The 10,378-nt window shown below is 41.3% G+C and overlaps 1 protein-coding gene across 2 annotated transcripts; it reads left to right on the top strand.

Moving 5' to 3' along the window:
- Positions 1 to 1,197: 1,197 nt before the first annotated feature.
- On the top strand, positions 1,198 to 9,386 carry VBP1 (VHL binding protein 1). 2 transcript variants are annotated; one of them, XM_070759408.1, is made up of 6 exons: positions 1,198 to 1,357; positions 3,712 to 3,836; positions 5,380 to 5,446; positions 5,813 to 5,911; positions 6,717 to 6,855; positions 8,349 to 9,386. In XM_070759408.1, exons 1-6 carry the CDS (start codon positions 1,250 to 1,252, stop codon positions 8,417 to 8,419), a joined length of 609 nt encoding a protein of 202 aa, XP_070615509.1. In that variant the 5' UTR covers positions 1,198 to 1,249; the 3' UTR covers positions 8,420 to 9,386. The 2 variants fall into 2 exon arrangements, with proteins under 2 accessions (XP_070615509.1, XP_070615508.1); XM_070759407.1 differs by lacking the exon at positions 1,198 to 1,357 and adding an exon at positions 1,468 to 1,771.
- The last annotated feature ends 992 nt before the right edge of the window (positions 9,387 to 10,378 follow it).

The following is a 10,378-nucleotide window of genomic DNA, read 5'->3' as shown; positions in this document are numbered from 1 at the left end:
ACTCTTTCTCTCTCGTTCTCTCTCTCTTGCTATCTCTTTCTCTTCCCCCTCTTTCTCTCTCTCTCTCTTTCTCACTTTCTATCTTGCTCTGTCGCTCTCTCTCTCATTCTCCGGAGACTTGCGAAAGTGATTTTCAATGTCGGGCGCGCAGGCCGGCGCGTGCTCTCCCCATCCCCCTGCCAGCCCGCCCGGAACATTCAAAGTAAGAAAAACCTTTGCCGGCGAAGGTTTTTCTTACTTTGAATGTTCCGGGCAGGCTGGCAGGGGGATGGGGAGAGCGCGCGCTGGCCCGCGCGCCAAAAACGCCTGCCCCGCCTCTCCTGCAGCCCCCTTGCTGAGAGCCCGGGACAAAAGCGCTCTTGGCGAAGGGAGAACCCGCGCTCCAAGATGGGAAGCGGAGGAGAAAGACAGAGTGGGCGGGTGGGGGCAGCGGCGAATAGCCAGGGGCGACCGCGGCTCTGTGCGCGCCCTTGGAAAAGGGTGTGCGGGGGGGTGTTTTGGGGTGCGCTGGCGTAGGCGTGCGCAGCCTCCAGGGAACGGTGCTGGGCACAATGACTGCTGCGGGCACCAAGGGGTCGGCACACGGTGGCGGGCCAAAACCGGCGGGCCTCCCCCATTTTTCAATTTGGCCGGGCCCATGACGCCAGTAGCAGTAATACTGGCCTATCGGCCCTGCGTGGCGGGCATGGGGACCGTGAGTGACGAGATTGTCTCCCGCCGATATTATGTATGATTGAATTGGATGAATGTGTAGGACTGTACATGGGATTTTAATATTTTTTAGTCGTTTATATAATTTTTTATAGTAATATAGATTTCTTTACATATTGTTGCATTTATAATGTTGTACAGCACCGAGTCACCTCGAGAAGAGCAGCATAGAAATCAAATAAATAAAATATAAACATTGTTATATCTTTGTATACTTCCAATAGTAGTTGACTGACTGAATAAATAAAAACTTGGCAACTTTAAGACTTGTGGACTTAAATTCCTAGAATTATTCAGCCAGTTGCCGATTAAATTCTGTTATGTGCCGACACTGAGGTGACCCCGAAGGCTCTCGGCCTCTCCGAACAAATCCCCTTGAGCCGGCAAAGCGCGCGCCTCCTTCAGCCAATAGGAGCTTGAGGACCCGCCTCGATTGTGATACCTGTAACGCCCCCTCTCGCTACTCCTTCGCCTCCATCGCGCATGCGGGCGCGGGCGTGACGGCGCGCGCCAGCCGCGGTCGCCTTCCCTCCCCAAGATGGCGGCGGCCACCGGCGGCGAGGCAGTTTGTGGCGACGGCCCGGCGAGCGGCACCGGCGACGTCGGCAAGAGGGGTCATCTGGGCATCCCCGAGGCCGTTTTCGTCGTAAGCGAGGGAGCGGGGGAAAGCCTGGGCGAAGCGGCTAGGGAACGCGGGAGAAAGCGGACGGCGAAGTTCCAACCGTCCACTTTGTCCTGCGCATGCGTGCACCCCTTTCGGTCGGGTGGTTAGGGCCCGCGCGACCGGCCGTTGGTTGTAGAGTGTCCGTCTCCGTGGAGGCTCCTCTACGGGTGGGATCGGCGAGGCGAATCGAGACTTGTCCCTGACTGCAAAGGGCTTGAAGCGGCGATCTGTTCCCGAATGCGGGACGGGTTGATGACTCCCGCAGCTTCGGCTGGGTATTCTGGGCGCTGTAGTCCGTGGGAGCCGCTCAGGGGCACCTATTGAGGATATCCTGTTTCTCAGGAGAGAAGTGATGGTGAGGGGTCCGTCTACCTTGGCGTTGTACTGCCCTTGAAGGTAGAGGCTCTATTCTGTTCCAAGACCGTCTTGTACCGATCCCTCTCGTTTTCTCAGCCCAGCCCACCTCACAGGGTGGTTGTTGTGAGGCAAACAGGAGAAGGAAGCGCTTTAGGGACGCCACTTTTATTGGTTTGTTAAATTTATTTGCCACCTATCTTGCCCCAGGACTATTCTAGGCAGCTTGGATTATTTGTAAAAAAATAAAAATAAAGGCAGGATATAAATGAAATAAATAAAGTGATTTCCTATAAACGAACTAATCTAAATTATATTGACGAGTTACAGTTGCTGTAGTTGTTCTGCGATGTTTTCATACAATTAAAGGCAGCGATAGTGAAAATCCTGTGTGGCTGCGATGTCTACAAACACCTCTACTTAATATTTAATAGAGAGCAGCCACAGTGATTAGGGGACTGGAAATGAAAACATATGAAGAGCAGTTGCAGGAACTGGGCATGGCTGGTCTGGTAGAGACAGGATAGCAATCTTCCAATCCTTGAGGGGCTGCCATAGAGAGGAGGGGGCCAGGCTGTTTTCCAAAGCACCAGAAGGCCAGACTAGGAATAATGGATAGAAACTCACCAAGGAGAGATTCAACTTGGAAATGTGAAACTTTCTGGCTTGCCTGAGGAGGTTGTGAGAGCTCCAACACTTAAGACTTTCAAAGGGAAACTGGACTGTCATTTGTCTGAAATGGTGTAGGGACTCCTGCTTGAATGGGAGGTTGAACTAGATGACTTACAAGGTCCCTTCCAACTCAAGCAGTAATTTAGTCCGGTTTTGCTTCTAGAGATCCAGGCCATCTCCTGCAACAAGAGTCTGGCTGGTCTCTTTCCTCTTTTTGTTATCTTTGGAGGGAGCATTCCCATGCTGAAAATGACTCTTGGGGGGGAGTTAGTTTTCTTGCACACTTTGTAAGGGTGAGACAAAAAGTGGTTTTAAAAGGAGATTGCGGATGTTTGTGGAAGATGAAGCAGTCAAGAGCTGGTTTGCTCAGGAGTCAAAGAAAGCAAGCCGGAAACCAGGAGCTTGTGACTTGTAGTCTTTCCTTAGGCATGAAAGCCAGCTGGGTGACTTTGGGCCAATCACCAGGAAACAGTTCTAGTCATATCATAGCATGAAAGCTGGTTGGGTACCTCTTGGCCAATCATAAGTGATTGTGAGTTCTAGTCTCACCTTAGGCGTAAAAGCTAGCTGGTACTGCTTGGCCAATCAGGTCTTAGGCATGAAAACTGGTTGGGTATCTCTTGGCCAATCATAAGGGACTGAGTTCTCATCCTGTTTTAGGCATAAAAGCTAATTGATACTACTTGGCCAATCAGGAGACTGAGTTCTAGTCCTGTCTTAGGCATGAATATTTTTAAATATTAGATTTGTTATTGTACATTGTTTTTATTGTTGCTGTGAGCCGCCCCGAGTCTACGGAGAGGGGCGGCATACAAATCAATCAATCAATCAATAAATAAATAAATAAATAAAATGAAAGTGGCTGATTCTTCTCCCACCTAGTTCTTTAAAAAAATCAGTGAAATATTCTAAGCAGAGGGATAATGATCAGTCCAAAATTTCCCAACCAATTTTGTAACCAAGGAAAGAGTTAAATTTGGCTGTTACTCTATTGTTATGTAATGCTTTGGTTTGGACCAGTCCGTGAAGACAGGAAACGTTGTGGAAGAAGAATATTGTGTAGTTGCCTAGGAAAGAGCATGAACAGGTCTATACATTTTCTGGGAGTTCAGTTCAGTGCTTTGTTTTTGTTTCTCCTCCACCAGTGTTTGCTTTCCAGCTAACCAGAGACTTAAGTCAACCAGTAGGTAGAAATGATTTTGAGGAGCAGACTCATCATTTCAATGATGGGCCGATTATCCAATTCTGCCAATCCATCAGCCTGATGTTGTGTTTTTGGAATTAACCATATATGTTATTCTTACTTTAAGGAAGATGTAGACTCCTTCATGAAACAGCCAGGAAATGAAACAGCAGATGTAGTGCTGAAGAAGCTAGATGAACAGTATCAAAAATATAAATTTATGGAGCTTAACCTTGCCCAGAAGAAAAGAAGGTGGGTATGTTTACGATAACTTTTTACAAAAGCTGTTCTAAAATTTGGACACATCTCTACCAAGCATAATAAGGTGTAAATTACAGTGGTACCTCTTAATTCGTTCTGTGACCAGAACGATAGAAAGGTTTGTAAGAAGAAGCAATTTTTCCCAAAGGAATCAATGTAAAAGCAAATAATGTGTGCAATTGGGGAAACCACAGGGAGGGTGGAGGCCCTGTTTCCTCCCAGGAGATTCCTAGAGAGGCCCCACGGAGGCTTTTCCCTGCTTTTTCTGGCACTGTTTCCTCCCAGGAAATTCCTAGAGAGGCCCCACAGTGGCTTCTCCCCACCTTTTCCGGCCCTGTTTCCTCCCAGGAAATTCCTAGAGAAGCCCCACAGAGGCTTCTCACCTTTTCCGGCCCTGTTTCCTCCCAGGAAATTCCTAGAGAAGCCCCATGGAGGCTTCCCACCTTTTCCGGCCCTGTTTCCTCCCAGGAGATTCCTAGAGATGCCCCACCGAGACTTCTCCCTGCCTTTTCCGGTTACAATTTCAGAGGCTTGGGTTTGTAAAGTTAATAAGTAGAGGCGTTCTTAGGTAGAGGTACCACTGTATTTCGTTAAATGTTTCAGACATTTGTTTCCAATAATATTTGCCTACGTACATGTTTTTATAAGCAACTAAAATATTCTAACTGAATATTATATTATATTATATTATAACTGAAATATTATAACTGAAAATTTTTAATACATAAAACTGTTCCCTGTACAAATCATCATATTCATCTAGGTGATGGTATTTATAACTAACTTTGTGCTTATTAATTTTCAGATATTTATAAGGGCACATCTATATGTTGTGTATCCTGAAATACTTTTGAGATATGACAAAATTGCATAAAATGCACTGAAATATAGTAAAACAATTATTGTGCCACAAGTAGAGCTTTTCATGCTCATTCTCCATTCAATAATGGGGAACACTGAAAGTTATTTTTTTTAAAAGCTATATCAGCTCAGAGGCGAGTAAACTTGACAGTAGCTCTTGGTTCTTACATTTATATCTGAAGAGGATGCTTTTCTTTTTATGTGTTGTGTGAGGGATTGTCGTACATGGTCACAATGATTTGTGCAAATAACTTTTTTGTGAGTCAGCTGTTTTCTTCCTGAGAGGACGTTTAATACCCACTGTCTCACTTATACCCAGTCCAGCTGGTTGGACCATTCAGGAAATCAGTTCCATAGAAGGCTTAAAACAAAACTAGTTTTATTAAGATTGACTATAATATCAGAGTCTTGCAAGTCAGATTGCGCTGTATCTCTATCCCCTTCTTTTACTACGGTGAATGAGGGAAGAGTCTTCCTAAGCCACATCTGAATGTTATCTCATCCCTCAGGACTTTAAAAATGCTTCCCCTCTTTTGCCTAGGTAATGGTTCCTATATATTTCTTTCAAGGTTATCTTCCTTACTTTCTACACTTTTAGTATGAATCAAAATGTTGGGTTATTTTTTCAAATAAAGAATGATAAAAATAATACTTTAAATGTTTTATTTTACAGATTAAAAAGTCAAATACCTGAAATTAAACAGACACTAGAGATCTTAAAGCACATGCAAAAGAAAAAGGTAAGTACAGTTAATCCTTGACTTATAACCATAGTTGGGTCCAGAATTTCTATAGGTAAGAAAGGTGGTTGCTAAGAGAGTCATGCCCAATTTTACGGATAACCCTAACCACTTTGAGTCATAATATTTATCTGAGCAAATTCCTTTGGAAATATAGCAGCATATTCCATGTCCAATTGAAAAATGAATTAATTCATTAGCTCTATTCTTAGACAAATTCAGTGAAATATCCTATCTTGTGTACATCACTATGCCATTAACTATAACACAAGTTAATTTTAGATCTTAAGTATTTTCATTATAATAGCAAATTAAATATACTCTATAGACCTTTGCTTTAATTATGTTGATTTGCCCTCTCCAAAGGAATCTACAGATCTGATGGAAACCAGATTCTTACTGGCAGATAATGTCTACTGTAAAGCATCAGTTCCTCCTACAGATAAAGTTTGTCTCTGGTTAGGGGTAAGTAATTAGTAGAAAGTGAAGCATCTCTTCCGATGCTGAATGTATTGTAGTTCTAAATATGATCGTAATATATTGGGAATTTTCTAGTAAATTTTTAATGTAACTTATTTGCTTACATGGTATGAATCTCTGTCTTTTAAGGCAAGACTAGTTTTTTTAAAAAATCACAAGAATACCTAAGCCACTTTCAAAGGGAGCCCAGTTATGTTATTTTAGCAAAATTAGTTTAGATGCTGACACCAAACTTTGCTTTGAAATTTGAGACTAAACTTTGGAACTCTTCCTTTTTTATTATTTTCTGTTTATTCTATCTGATATGACAAACTATAATGTCTAATTCACTTCTATTGCTTTCTTGTGAAACATAGTTTGCCAGCTTGGAAATTTTTTCTAAACTCTTAACTCACACATTATTTCAGGATGTGACTCTTTGTTATATCCTGAAATAATGTTTGAATTAAGAATTAAAATTAGTGGTCAGTAACATGATTCTCATCTTCATAGCACAGTTCAGAGATTAGCTGCATCCGTTATTTTTGCCGTTTTCAAGATTCAGTAATCTGTTAAGTGTCAGGTTTCTGGTTCCACGGGCATTTGCTGATAACTGGTATTAAGTTCCTAAGACTAATAGAAAGGAATGGGCAAGTTCGCTGCCCTTAGTCCCAATTACATGCCTCTACTTACGCCTAGAGTTGGTATGAATGGAAGGTCAGCATCTTCCAGATGGCGAAAGCTGAGCTTCAACTCTAACTTGACTTTAAGGAATCATAAAAATATGTTTTCATTTAAATGCTGTCTTTAGGCCAATGTTATGCTGGAATATGATATTGACGAAGCCCAGGCACTGCTAGAAAAAAATCTTAGCACAGCTACAAAAAATCTCGAGTCCCTAGAAGAAGATTTGGATTTCCTTAGAGATCAATTTACAACTACAGAAGTCAGTATCCTTTTTGAAGTTCAAATGTTAGGTTTTAATTATCTTGTTGGGCGTACCCCTGCTTGCTCATTGCATTTTCACTCAGCTACTTCAAGACCGCTCCAGGTATCAAGGAATTTCAGTTCCAAGAGTTGTATTTCTCTTGTGTATTTCAGCCAAAGTGGACTCTTACCGTCAAATCCTCTTAAAGACAGTGGATGCATAACCAATGTAGAATCTTGGGGGGGGGGAGGGGGGGGGAGAAGAGGGGAGGAATCCCCTTTGATAACAAAACTCCTCTGTTTTGCATAAACTTTAACGTATTACTTTTATTTTTTGGATAATGTGCAGATTCAAACTTCATTTTAAGATATTTCCTCTACAAGCAGCAGTTTCCAACCTTTGCAGCTTGCCGGGGTGACCTAGAGGGGTGGGAACAGCTCAACTTTTTTGCAAGTTGAGCTGCACACATGCACTGGCCTGCTGCTCGCACGAGTTGAGCTGCATGTGTGAGTGGCCACACTGGTCTGATACTACACGGCCCTGTTGCAAATAGCTGTGGCCCGATGATGGGCCATGGCCCAGAGTTTGGGGACCCCCGCTCTACAGGAAAAGCAAAGGAATCCTCCAGGTGCTTCATTAAAATATTGCTTATTTTAGGGCTCCCTTTCAGGAGAAATTCCAAACAGTCTTTTATATTTCTGAAGCAGGTAGGGAGAGATTACAGATTACTTGAGTTGGAAGGGACTTTGTAGGTTTTATAGTCCAACCCCCACCCACGCACCCCAACTCAAACAGACAAATGGCAATCCAGTTTCCTCTTAAAGGTCTCAAGTGTTGGAGCTCTCACTACCTCCATAGGCAAGCTGCAATGCAATACATTGCATTACTGAGTAGACTGCTTATTTTGTCTGCTTATCTCTATGCTCGTTCTTGAATTGTTGCTATTCTCTCACTGGGCCGCTTGTTAAAATAGTAAGCTATTTTCTCTTGTAATGAATTGTAGCCTGGAGTAATCAATCCCTGTATCATTATAAGCTGCTACTTAAGCATGATGTGGGAAGAATTTCACCCAATGTCTATATTTAGTAGACAGGGAAACAGTTGATCCCATAAACATAGCAGACAGATTTTTCAAAACTATACAGGAATAAACTATCTAGTTGTCAAAATTCTATCCTCTCAGTTGAGAGCAATTTGATTCAAATGAGATTTGCTGCTTCTCCAAACAAGCAGAGGATCCAGGTTGTACTAAAAGGGTACCTGTATAGAAGGTAGTGAAAAAGCTACCAAGAAGTTTGTTACCAGCATTCTTTGGTTTATCGGTGTTGGTTGTGGAATTATGGAAGTTTCAAATCCACTTGGAAGGCACTGGCTTGGGAAAATCAGCTTTCCTATTCCACCATTGAGGAGCCCTTAATATTCATAAATAAACCTGCCTTAGTGTCAGCAAGGCAGGAAAATGCAAGGGTATTGCGTCTGCTTTTGAACCATACCTTCCTTAATCTCTGTCTGCAGATATGGCCAGAGTTTATAATTGGGATGTAAAGCGAAGAAACAAGGATGACCCTGCTAAGAACATGGCATAGTTCTGTTAGTTTTAAATACGGTTTTGTTTTTTCTTCTTTTTAAACTACCGTTCGGTTCAGCCTTTCATGGACTCTGTTTAATTTAATCTTTTTGGTTGTTGACATAATGGCGAGCATCTTTTGGTTTTTTTATTTTTAAAAAAGGGCAAATCTTATTTGTCCCATGCATGCTTCATGCGATTGGCTTGTTGGAAAAGGAACCACAACAATATATAGTGAAGAAATCTCTCATCAGTCTGGGATTTGAGTCAAGGGAATTAAAAAGGATCATTCTGTAAGTCACAGATACTCTTTGAGGCTCAAGATTTATTAAAGAGATCCATAGAATATATCAAGAGGACAAACATACAGCTGCTGTGACAGAGTGAATACATTGTTGTGTTTTTGGCAAATGACCCCTTTAATCTCATCCTCCAGACGTTCTCTGTTTAATTCTGTTCTGGAGAAAGGCTCATGTTGGTACTTTAGAAGATCACAATTGGCATTTGAAGTTTTAAATAATAAAACACTGAATCCCGTTTGTGGTCTTAGTTGGTTCTTGTGTACGTAAACATCAATTCCTCCCTATTTTTCAAACGAGCAGCCAAAAGTTTTAATATTTTGCGCCAATTTGCTGGCATGCTGGCCATTCCTGCCGTTTGGTACAGATGTCTCAACATTTGCAAAGATACTTGCTGCAACTTCTGGAACATAAATGGTGTATTGCAGCTCAGCTGTTTTGTCAGGTTGAATGTTATTCCCATGTTGCTTATTACGGAAGCCTTGCAAAAATGTTGCCTTGACACCTTTTCTTTGAAGCATACTTAATGGCCAAATTAGCAGTGTAACTATCATAACTGCTCAGCTTTCACCTCACTGTTTAGTGCAAATGTTAACTGGCTTCTAGTTTCATTTAATAAACAATATCTGTAAAGTTTTGTACTATTATTTCATTTACTGTATATTAAACAGTGAAACTTAAAATGTGCTAATATTTCAAAATGTTTATTATTAAAATAGTGAAGAGAGAAATAGAACAAAACAGGATGTACTTGACTTGAGAAAAAATAAAGACAGGGTAAGTAAATGAAGAATATACAGCTATATTCAGAATGGAGCCTCAAGAGTTTATAATTAAGATTCCAAAGTGTATATTTGTGTTTTACCAAAAAAGAAACCAAAAGAAGGATATTTTGTTTGGTTTAGTTGCAGCAGGAACAAAAAATCAATCCTCCTGATTACAAAAAAATCTCAGACATTAACATGCTTATATTGTCAAAAATCTATTTTGTTGAATAAATCCCAGTTACTTTGTTATTTAAAAAGAATTCCAAAGAATTATTTGCAATACTCCCAAAGTGAATATATAATTTGATTAAGACTTGGTTCTTTTTTCTAATAAAAATTGACTCAAGACTGAAATGACCTGGATATAGGCAATTATTAAAGCAAAATTCTGGGAATTAAGTCTCAATCAATTATTCTATTGTAGCAGTGCTGCAAATTTTTCCATTTTTTTTGTCCTATCCTTTTTCATCTTTCCATTTCTCTGATTCTATCTTTTTCTTGTTTCCCAAGAGAGATAGGAGAAATCCCCCCCTCCCCCCCCAAAAATGATATTGATGTTTAGAAATTTTGAAGGATAACAAATTGAAGAAACTAATCCAGACTTCCATATTCTGGTTGCTCTCCAAATGTGTTCAATCAGTCTGCTAGGTAACTTAGCTGAAGATCAGTGCTTCCTATCAAGATGCCAAGGGAAAAACAAAAAACAGTAACTCCGGCTAATCCAAGTATCTGTTGGACTCGGATCATCTTCATGTTTCACAGAAAGCCATATAATTGAACTTTCAACCCAGCTCATGGTAACTTTAGCTGAGCTAGAGAGATTGATGAATTCTTTTGTATTGTCAACCAAAAGGGCTAATCTTTGAAGAACTAATCGATTCTGGCCAAAATGCCATCCAGTCAGTCTCTCCT

Source organism: Erythrolamprus reginae, chromosome 8 (genome assembly GCF_031021105.1).
Source record: "Erythrolamprus reginae isolate rEryReg1 chromosome 8, rEryReg1.hap1, whole genome shotgun sequence".
NCBI classification, from domain to species: Eukaryota; Metazoa; Chordata; class Lepidosauria; order Squamata; family Dipsadidae; genus Erythrolamprus; species Erythrolamprus reginae.
This window is presented reverse-complemented; position numbering and strand designations above follow the sequence as displayed.